Source organism: Macroventuria anomochaeta (genome assembly GCF_010093625.1).
Source record: "Macroventuria anomochaeta strain CBS 525.71 unplaced genomic scaffold BU25scaffold_43, whole genome shotgun sequence".
Classification (NCBI taxonomy): Eukaryota; Fungi; Ascomycota; class Dothideomycetes; order Pleosporales; family Didymellaceae; genus Macroventuria; species Macroventuria anomochaeta.
Window position 1 is genome coordinate 70,907 of NW_022985404.1, and position 9,756 is coordinate 80,662.

The 9,756-nt window shown below is 53.4% G+C and overlaps 4 protein-coding genes across 4 annotated transcripts; 2 read left to right on the top strand and 2 right to left on the bottom strand.

Annotated features, from left to right (window-relative positions):
- Positions 1–218: 218 nt before the first annotated feature.
- On the bottom strand, positions 219–4,500 carry BU25DRAFT_494907 (xanthine dehydrogenase; the record flags this gene model as incomplete). The annotated part of the gene is made up of 3 exons (XM_033711813.1): positions 4,239–4,500; positions 489–4,131; positions 219–430 (listed from the first exon to the last, which is right to left on the bottom strand). Exons 1-3 carry the CDS (start codon positions 4,473–4,475, stop codon positions 219–221), a joined length of 4,092 nt encoding a protein of 1,363 aa, XP_033556780.1. The 5' UTR covers positions 4,476–4,500.
- Positions 4,501–5,106: 606 nt separating this feature from the next.
- BU25DRAFT_402231 (uncharacterized protein) lies at positions 5,107–5,790 on the bottom strand. The gene is made up of 3 exons (XM_033705037.1): positions 5,729–5,790; positions 5,549–5,672; positions 5,107–5,448 (listed from the first exon to the last, which is right to left on the bottom strand). The coding sequence occupies exons 1-3, from the start codon at positions 5,765–5,767 to the stop codon at positions 5,210–5,212; spliced, it is 402 nt and encodes a 133-aa protein (XP_033556781.1). The 5' UTR covers positions 5,768–5,790; the 3' UTR covers positions 5,107–5,209.
- A 186-nt stretch (positions 5,791–5,976) lies between these two features.
- Positions 5,977–6,716, top strand: BU25DRAFT_415086 (uncharacterized protein). The gene is made up of 2 exons (XM_033707460.1): positions 5,977–6,539; positions 6,587–6,716. Exons 1-2 carry the CDS (start codon positions 6,281–6,283, stop codon positions 6,691–6,693), a joined length of 366 nt encoding a protein of 121 aa, XP_033556782.1. The 5' UTR covers positions 5,977–6,280; the 3' UTR covers positions 6,694–6,716.
- Positions 6,717–7,601: 885 nt separating this feature from the next.
- BU25DRAFT_494910 (lytic polysaccharide monooxygenase) lies at positions 7,602–9,756 on the top strand (the record flags this gene model as incomplete). Its single annotated transcript, XM_033711814.1, has 5 exons — positions 7,602–7,845; positions 7,925–8,421; positions 8,490–8,858; positions 9,125–9,357; positions 9,404–9,756. The coding sequence occupies 5 exons, from the start codon at positions 7,602–7,604 to the stop codon at positions 9,687–9,689; spliced, it is 1,629 nt and encodes a 542-aa protein (XP_033556783.1). The 3' UTR covers positions 9,690–9,756.

Below are 9,756 nucleotides of genomic sequence, written 5' to 3' on the forward strand. Positions count from 1 at the left end.
TAACAGTTGCCGGGTCAATCACTTAGTTTGAAGGAGGTCGCTCAGGTTCGTTGTAAGGATAGAATGTCGAACTCCTAAAACGAGGTATTCTGGCAAGAATCACTCATACCTCAATACCACGATTGTACCGCGATGCTGCAATCCATGTTGTAGCGATGGTATGTTTGAGAAGTGGTATATCCTAACCGAAGCGAACGCCATTCAACATTGCAGATTTTTTAAATGCTAATGAAAAAGCTCTTCTCACCCTGCTTCGGCTCAACCCACGCCCTCTTCAAAATCGGATCTGCACAAGAAATCCTGATTCTCTCTGGCGTCGCCGGACTCTGCAAATGCAACACACTTGTTTCACCAAATTGCTTCCTTGCCGCCTTCAATGCATCGCGAATAGCGAAGAAAACACAGCTGCCCATGAACAGCGGCGGTTCACCTGCTCAATGTCAGCAAAAACCCTCTTCATGGTGGAACAGGAATTTCCTTGGACTTACCAACACCCCTGGACCGCTGGATAGTGCGCAAATTCTCCCACTGCACATCCTTAAGCAGTGAGACATTGAAGACTTGTGGGATGTCACGGAAGCCAGGAATCTTATAATTACCGGGCCCCTTCGTAAAAATGCCCCCCGTACTCCTCTGCCATAGACTCTCCTCTGTAGTAAACAGGCCCTGACCCTGCACAAACGCGCCCTCAATCTGTCCATAGTCGATCGCGGGGTTGATACTACGGCCGACGTCCATCTTGATGTCTGCGCGCCGCGTCGTCCAGTCACCTGTGAGCGTGTCAATCTCGACTTCGGCGGCGGCCACGCCTTGGGTAAAGTAGAAGAACATTTGCCCGGTGTTGGCGCCCCAGACGTAGCCGATGTCCGGCGTTTTGTAGAAGCCTTGCGCGCTGAGATTGCAGCGGTCGAAGTAGGCCATGTGCGCGAGGTCTTTCATTGAGGCGCCAGGGCCGAGTTTCTCGCGGTACGGCTTCAGGCGTTCGTTGAGTTGTTCACAAGCGTTGTAGATTGCATAGCCGTTCAGGTCTGAGGAAGCTGATGCGGCGGTGGAAGACGAGTTCGCGACCGTGTTAGTGGCTGTGTCACTGATAAAGACGCTTTCGAGCGGTACTTGGAGCGCTTCGGCTGCGATTTGCGTCATCTTTGTGTGCAGGCCTTGACCCATTTCTGTCCCGCCGTGGGCGACGAGGATCGAGCCATCGTGGTAGATATGCACGAGTGCACCGGCTTGATTGAGGAAGAGCGCCGTGAAGGAAATACCAAACTTGGTGGGAATGATCGCAAGGCCGCGTTTGTTCCATTTGTGGGTCTTGTTGAACTCTTCGATCTCCGCTCGCCGGCGGGAGTACTCTGACTCTTCCTGGACTTGCTTGTACATGAGTGGAACGTACCAGTCCTTGATCTCCTGGTTGAAATGCGTGACCATGTTGCCTTCGGGCGAGTACATGTTGATCTCGCGCAGTTTCTCGGCCGGGATGTTGAGGTGGTCTGCAATCTCCTCCATGAAGGTCTCGCAGATGAACATACCCTGAGGCCCGCCGAAACCACGGAAGGCAGTGTTGGAGACGGTGTTTGTCTTTGCTACTCTGCCGCGGACGTAGACATTGGGGATAGAATATACGCCGTCGATGTGGGAGAGGGCGCGCTCAACAACAGCACCGGAGAGATCTTGACTCCAGCCACCGTTGTTGAAGACATCTGCATCAAGCGCCTGAAGCTTGCCATCCTTGTTCACCGCGACCTTCCAGCGGGCGAGGAAGGGGTGACGTTGCCCAGATGTTATGATGTCTTCGTCTCGGTTGAGCATACATCGAACTGGTCGCCGAGTCTTGTTAGCTGCAACCGCTACAATACCAGCGAGTTGGATTGAGCGTGTTTCCTTGCCACCGAAGCCACCGCCCATGCGCTTGACGCGAGCGTTGATCTTGTTTGCAGAAACACCAAGAACCTTGGAGACGTATGCTTGTGTTTCTGCGGGGTTCTGAGTGCTACTGTAGACTTCCATCTCGCCGAACTCGGGTTTGGGTACTGCCAGACATGCCTGTGTCTCGAGGTAGAAGTGCTCCTGGCCACCCATGCGTGCTGTTCCCGTGAAGACGTGATCAGCTTCTTCGAATGCTTTGTCTACATCTCCCTTCTTGATGTGGCGGAAGTGCTGGAAGTAGCTCTCTTGTTGAATAGCTTCTTCGATGGTAAAGATTGCTGGCAGCTCCTCGTACTCGATCTTGACGGCTCTAGCGGCTTGTTCGGCATGCTTCGCTGTGTCTGCAAGGATCATGCCGATAGGCTGACCTGCAGTGAAGACCTCATCGACCGCGAAGAAGGTCTCGTCACAGGAAGGTGCTCCCCACCAGTTCGACTCTGGAGTCGCCAAATCTTTGTGGTCTACGTAAGCAGCAACGCCTGGTAGATCAAGAGCTGCTTCCGCATCGACACTGAGAAGCTTGGCGTGTGCCTTTGTTGACAAGACTAGACAACCGTACAACTCGTTCCGCTGCAGAGGGATGTCGTCTGTATACTGGGCTTCGCCCGTGGTCTGTTGCATGGCAGCGACGTGGCTCTTCGATTGTCCAACCTCGCTCTGCTTGTATGCCTCAGCTGCCTTGCCATCTTTCCAGCCCGAGCTGATATCTCGCTCGATCTCGCCGATCGCTTGTGTATCGACCTCGGCCTCATCAGCGTTCAAACCAGCGAGCACTTCGTGGTAGAACTTGTAGAAGAAGCCTAGCGCAAGCGTCTTCCTGTATGTTGCCATGCCACCAGGTACACCGAAGCGCAAGTCAAAGTCCTCCTCGAGCTTGGCCATGACACCTTCCAAAGTCTGCAAGTCTGTGAACTTTCTGCCATGAAGGAAGTCTGTGGCCTTCTTCGCGACGATCGTTGTTGGCGCCATGCCACCATAGACTAGGCTCACATCCTGCACAGTATGCTCATCGTCAAGCGCCACTCTCAACGCAGCATTCACAATGGCAATGTCATCGTCCTTCCGTTTCGACTGCTTATATGCGCGGATGTATTCGCCCTTTTCCTTCGCCACAGGGATCCTGAGACTGGCGATGATAGCGTCAGGAGGCAGAGCCGTTTGCCTATACCCCTTGAAGAAAGCCGACATCGGTATTTCTTTCGTCTCCTTCAGACTCTTTGCTACCAGCGTGGCATTGGTAGCAACAAAGACTGGGTTTAGATCCGAGATGGGACTGGCTGTTGCAAGGTTGCCCGCAGGCGTACCCACGTTCCTAATCTGTCTTCCAGCAAAGTAACGGATCTGCTTCAGGATTGTAGCAAACGGCTGTCCCCTCTCTTTTCCATAATGCTCCACAGCGTCTTCACATATCCGCTCGAGATCCGTTAGCACCACGTTTCCGCCAATCTCGAGATGGTCGTCGTTGAAGTTGAATTGGCGCAGCTCAGGGATATCGCCAACGAACACGGAAGCGCTATAATTCATGCCTTTGAACTTGATCTCGATCTGCGTTTCTGTAGATCCACCGATGAGCTTTGCCGAAGGGTGTGCGTTCTTGATATCGAGCAACTGCTGCAGAGTTGTAGGCCTGTACCACCTCTTTCTCTTGTTGCCAAATGCCAGCGGTCTAAACTCATGCTTGCGAAGTTGTGGTGGGAAGATCAACTCGGTGTCAGGCTTGTACTCAATGAAGCCTGGAGGTGTAAAGCGCTTGATGGGCTGGTCATCGCTGTTCGCTCCGTTAGTCTTGCAGCATCCTCCGCCATTTGCACCATTCTTTTCCATGCAGCATCCACCTCCGCCATTTGCCTTTGCTTTGCCACACCCAGTCTTGACACTGAAGCTTTGTGCGGCATCCAAGATCGGCCTGTATCCTGTGCATCTACATAAATTGCCATCGAAGGCTTCCTCAATGTCGTGTTCGGTGGGTGCGTCGGTGTTGCGCAGGAGTGCGTATAAGCTCATGACGATTCCTGGGGTGCAGAAACCGCACTGGCTGCCATTTCCCTTTGCTATTCGCTCCTGTGCTGGATGTGGTCTCTTGACATTGCCTATCCCTTCGACTGTTATGACGTGCTTGCCGTCTACGCTGACCAGCGGTGCCAGACATGCGTTTACGGAGGCGTGATATATCTTTTTTGTTGTGGGGTTGAACTGTGAGACGACCTGTGGAGAGTGTCAGCATTTCCCTTCGACTTGAATTTCTCTGCAGCACCAGCACGGTTTGAATATTCTACACCATGCCTTTTTGTATAATCAAGATCGTAACATACCACTGTGCAAGCTCCACATCCTCCTTCCGCACACCCCAACTTCGTCCCCGTAAGCCCAATCCCCCTCAGATACTCCAACACTGTGACTTCCGGATCTGCATTGTCAAGCGTAACCTTCGTGCCGTTCAAGTAGAACCTCAGCGTATCGTCAAATCCCGCCGTAACCTCGTTAAGCTGACGCAGCGCATCCGCAGGCGCAGCAGGCGCAGATTCCGTCTCGATGAGTCCAGGCGCCATGGTTCTACCTCGCCACGACCACAATATGCAAGGGGCGAGTAAACAGGAGAGAAAGAGGGAGGTACCAGAACCCAAAAGTTGAAGGAAGGCAAAAGTCAGTATTCATCATGTACCGACTAGATACAGAGCTCCATGCGGTATGTGGAGAACGCCGCGGTCCAACCCCGAACCGCGCTGTCCCATGGTCCCTTCAGGATGATCTCTTAGTCCTGACAAGTCCGCCAGCGAATGAGATGGCCTGGAAATCATCGTTATCGTCGTGTCAGGCCGCGGTGCGTTCCAGGTCGCGTGCAGGAGCTCGCCGATGGCCGTTAGTATGGAGGGGCAAAGGGCCCCACTTGCTGATTGTGGTTGGTGGCGGTGGCAGATTGCACGTGAGCGGTAAGGGCTGAGGACGTAAGTTGGGCGATGGTTATGAGAACAGTCTTGGAAATGAGGACTGTGGAGAACATTTGCAAGGGAGGGATTAGTATGCTTCGGAAGGAGGGACGAGCGGATTCGCGTTGTAGGATTTTCCCAAGTCCCATAAGTGTCTTGCATGCAGCCTAGCATGCGGTGCAGGTACAGTCACAATTTACAGCGAATGCTTTGATATACGTCTGCTGCATCTCATTCGTTTCTGATTCCAAGTGTTTCATTGTGTCCAATTCATTTGTGGGCATCGCATGCCCACGGGTATCATGTCAAGTTCAACGCCCAGAACACCGTGATCAAGTCGCTACTCTAGATAGCTTCTAAGCCTTCCCCTTCCCCTTACCCTTACCACCGCCAGAAGGCCTTCCTCGCTTCTTTCCTGTTGTGACGGTCTGTTGTTGCTCTCCTCTGCCTTCAGCAGCTTTCATGCGATCCAGCTCCTGCCGTAGGATGTCTTCGAGAGCTTCGTTGCGGCGTGTGAGTAGCATGACATCGTCTGTGTTGATGGCTCTGCGGCCGGCGTGCCGGGAGAAGGTCTCGAGGTCGCTCGCTGTGTTTGCTGGGTCCTGTCAGTTGGTGATGTCCCGGATCTGTGGATCATACGGAGGTGCAGGCGAGGGCGTCTAGTGGGGAGTCTTATGTAGACTTCTAACACGTACCGATCTGTGTGTACACCAGCTCAGTCAGAGCGCCAATGAACTGTGGTGTTGCGTTCAAATCGTCTGTGAGGAGAGCATCGTCGACGAATTGACCGATCGAGTACCAGAGTGCAGATTTGAGGCGCTGTGTTAGGTCTTTGTCAGCAAGTGCGAAGCCAAATCCATATGCGATTAACATACCTCCTCCTGCTCGGCAGCTTCACCATCAATGGAGGCCATGATGCTGTGCTGTTGGATCCTTCACAGAGAGGTGATGGGATTCAAGCAACGACGCGACGCGTCGTGGACAGCCAATAGCGGGGGAGATCGGAGCGCTGAATCAGCGCGAATTCATGTAGAATCAACTCGCGGCCGTTTAGATTGCGGAAACTATATGGCTTAGCAGAAACAAATGATTACGTTCTACAAGTGTCTCCCTACACCCAGCAGCACTCTCGAATATGCAGAGAGGTCGTTGGCTGTCTCGACTTGCCTCATGGTTTGCGATCTCACCGCCCAATTCTGCCGCTGTGAGTTATTTACCAGTGAAATGAACTTTGAGTTCTTCACGTCTGCACTCCCCCTTACTTGGTGACATCCGCATACAAACACGCTCGCATACGCCTACGCTTTACCAGTCTACGCTGTGACATCACTCTCGCTGCACTGCGACATCCTCCAGTCGAAGCATACCTTCAGACTAGCCCATCCACACCTTCACATCTACCGTTCAGAGTCCCCACCACCGCAACAATGGCCGAAGAAATCTCCTGGAATGCGCTCGTCGCCAACGTGGTCGAGTGGAAGGACCGTCTCGTCAACAACTCGGTCAAGTCCTGGGAAGAAATGACCGCACAACGCTGGATCCGCATCATTGTCATCGTTGGTGCATACATGCTCATCCGCCCATACCTCCTCTCGCACGCCGAGCGCAGCCGGAAGCGCCGCGCCGACAAGGAGGCCGCAGACCTGGGCCTCGATGCTGGAACCGAGATGTCGGCCAACGACTTCCGTGGCGGGAAAAAGAACACGAAGAAGGGCGATGAGGGGCTGACGCAGCGATCAACTCTCAGATGAGAGGGAGAACGGCATGGGCATTGCATTCCGCGGCGTTACTGGGTTTGCTACAAGCTTTGCGAAGCTTTTGGGGGTGCACAAATATCTAATGGAATGCGACAAGGAAGCTGGAAACTGCACGATTTGCACGAGCATACTCGATCCATTTTTCGTTACGAATGCATTGTTTACTAACCGGAGACGACAGCAGCATGTCTGAGATGATTACTTGGTTTTTACTGAGACAAGATCGAAGACTCCGAGCAGGGTGACCATCACAGCACGTCTTTCCTCCTCAAATCACTTTCAGTCACTTTCTCGCGTCTGCTCCCTTGTCACGATTCCTTTTTGTCCTTCGTCTATATTCGATCTGGCTTCCAGCCAGGCCTGACCAGATGCACGCGACAACCAGGAATTTGACGCGCAACTGGCCCACCTGCCACCATCCCTTGCTTGTAACCATACAACCATTATGACAGTCCAACACGCCGTATCCTCTTCCAGCGCATCTCTGCACTCCAGCGTATGCTGACCATAATCACCATGGCACCTCGATCCATCATCGGTGCCCCGGGCGCACTTCCTCTCGCTCTTGCGCATATGTAAACGTCATCGCCATCACCCCTAAGAGACCCACACGCAGACCGCCCCAACGAGCCCAAGGACTACAACACCCTCAGCCCACTGAACGCTGACGGCAGCAACTTTGCCTGCAAAGGCTATCACCTCAATACACCACTGATAACAGTTGCAACATATGCTGCTGGAAGCAAACAGACAATGAGATCGAAGGGGAGCGCAACACACGGCGGCGGTAGTTGTCAGATCAGCTTGAGCTGCGATGGCGGGTCAAACTTCAACGTCCTCAAGAGCATCATGGGCGGTTGTCCCATAAGTGACAGCTACGACTGCACATTGCCCAGCGACATACCGGCGGCGAAGCAGTCTGGTGGCCTGGACATGGTGAGAGTTTCCTGTCATAATCTCCTCGCATGGCGTAGGATGAGATTGACTCTGAATGGCCGTATACAGGTTAAACAGAATTGGCAACCGAGGGATGTACATGAACTGTGCCGTGGTCGACATCACGGACCAGAGCAAGAGCAAGCGCGATACTCAGGCCGCGGCTACAAAGGGCTTGTCGAAATATCCTGAGCTCTCCATCGCGAACCTTGCCAACATTAACAGCTGCAAGACAGAGGAAACTACCGATGTCATCTTTGGTAATCCTGGCAAGCGGGTTGCTTTCGGTAACGGTGACAGTGCCTCAATGCAACCAAAGCTTCGGCAGAGGCCAGTGCACTGCAAAGCCATCTAAGAATGCTGGCAGCAAGGATACAGCGCCGAGCAACTCTGGCAGTGGTGGTAGTGGACAATGGACCCCACCTGCTCAGAGCAAACCGCAGCAGGGTGGCGATTGTGCGACCAAGATCCAAGACGGGTACTGGCATCCTGAGTGTTATGGTATTCCTTCTTGGACGACCGAGCAACAACAGCAACCGGCACAACAGCAGCAGCCCCAGCAACCGAAGCAGGATGTACCGCAACCCGATGCGAAGAAATCGAACAAAATGAAGCCGAATACAAAAGTCGAGCAGCAGCTTGACGCGTACCTGGCGACGCTATATGGCAGGGGTCTCGCACGTAGGAACACTGTGCCGGCAGCCGACTACGCCGAAAACTACGATCAAAAGAAGGAGTATTCAGCACAGCCGCACACGCACACTCATACAAAAAACTGCAAGCATAAGACCACTGGCTACCCTCCTGGCTCGCACTACCACAACCAGGAAGACTTGGATCCGTACCCCGAGGACGGCATCGACCACTCAAATAACGTCTATCATACCCAAGACTCACAAACCATGCAGATCCAGACTCTGCAAACAAGTGAACAGCTCGCCAGAAGCGATGGACATCATACACCAAGCGTGCAGAGGGCCCACGCACACCGATCCAATTCCACCGTGGTGATGAGAGTGCGTACTACCAGCAGCAAGCATCCACACAAGCATCTGCTCAAGGGTCTGCGCAGGCGTCTACGCAAGCATCTGCGCAAACATCCGGTGGTACTCCAGCGCAGAAGAGCTGGAACGATGTGAGCGATTGCGAGAAGTTCGAAGCTTTCCTCCGCCGGATGGTCGAACTCAGCACCAACATGGCCTCACTCACCAAATATGCTGCCGCTTCGACTGTCAACATTCCATATTACACTCCTGCATCTACCTACGCTTCCATTGCAGCTACTAACGCGGAGTACGCACAGAAAGCGAGTGTAGGTGCAGTGCGCAGGCACGCTAAACGAGGCGTTCTTTCCTCCGCCGATTCACCCCTGCTTCAAGTCTACCCTAGACCCGCAGTCGGCAGCATGAGCGCGTCTCGCGGCGCCACAGATGCTGATGATGGCTTCAAGGCGTGGTCTCTAACCTCATGCAAGGGTTGATGACGAAGAGACAGCTCATCGACCCCGTGACGAGCGAAGCGAGCGCCCATGCGGGTGGCAGTATCAACATCTTCGACGCATTGCTAGCCAGTTTCTAGAAGGCATTTGGCGACCCCCTCAACGTCTATAGTGATAAGCCTGAGACCGATCCTGTGCCGCCTGAGTCCGAACCCGAGTCTGAGACCATACCGTTGGTGTTGGGTGAGCCAGATATCTACAATGGGCTACCTGACTTCCCGGACTTCGATGTTCCAGACCTAGATTGGAACTACACCTTCCCTCCGCAAATCTGCGCCACCCATTCCTACATTGCTGCCTGGCTACATAGAGGGTCCCGATGGACCAATCTGGGTTGGTGAAAGACCTGACCCGCTAAGAGATGATTCATCTTCCGATGAGCCGAGCATCATCATCTCTATTGACCCCATTGATCCCATCGTTGGCTCGGACCCAGACACTTCTACCTTCTCCTGCGTCGAGCCCACTGCACGGAACCCTACAGAAGGACAAACCTTAAAAAAAGAATGGAAAGCCAGATACGAGAAATGCATGAATGACCCGACCGCTTTCTGTATTGAGCCTATTGGGAGGTTCTCACAATTACAAGTCCAGTACGAAGATTGTCTCAAGCTCGAAGCTCTCGACGCCATCGCATCCCCCTAGCCCTCCCACGGCATCTACCCTGACGAGCCATCATTCCCAGATGACGGTAATGATGCACCACTCGAAG

Bases quoted from the DNA above. Each gene is read 5' to 3' on its own strand.
- BU25DRAFT_415086 (XM_033707460.1), top strand. From the start codon at position 6,281: ATGGCCGAAGAAATCTCCTGGAATGCGCTCGTCGCCAACGTGGTCGAG. The intron at 6,540-6,586 runs GTGGCGGGAAAA...GGGCTGACGCAG, and splicing joins GATGTCGGCCAACGACTTCC to CGATCAACTCTCAGATGAGA.
- BU25DRAFT_402231 (XM_033705037.1), bottom strand. From the start codon at position 5,767: ATGGCCTCCATTGATGGTGAAGCTGCCGAGCAGGAGGAG. The intron at 5,673-5,728 runs GTATGTTAATCG...GACCTAACACAG, and splicing joins AAGCTGCCGAGCAGGAGGAG to CGCCTCAAATCTGCACTCTG. The intron at 5,449-5,548 runs GTACGTGTTAGA...GACAGGACCCAG, and splicing joins GCTGGTGTACACACAGATCG to CAAACACAGCGAGCGACCTC.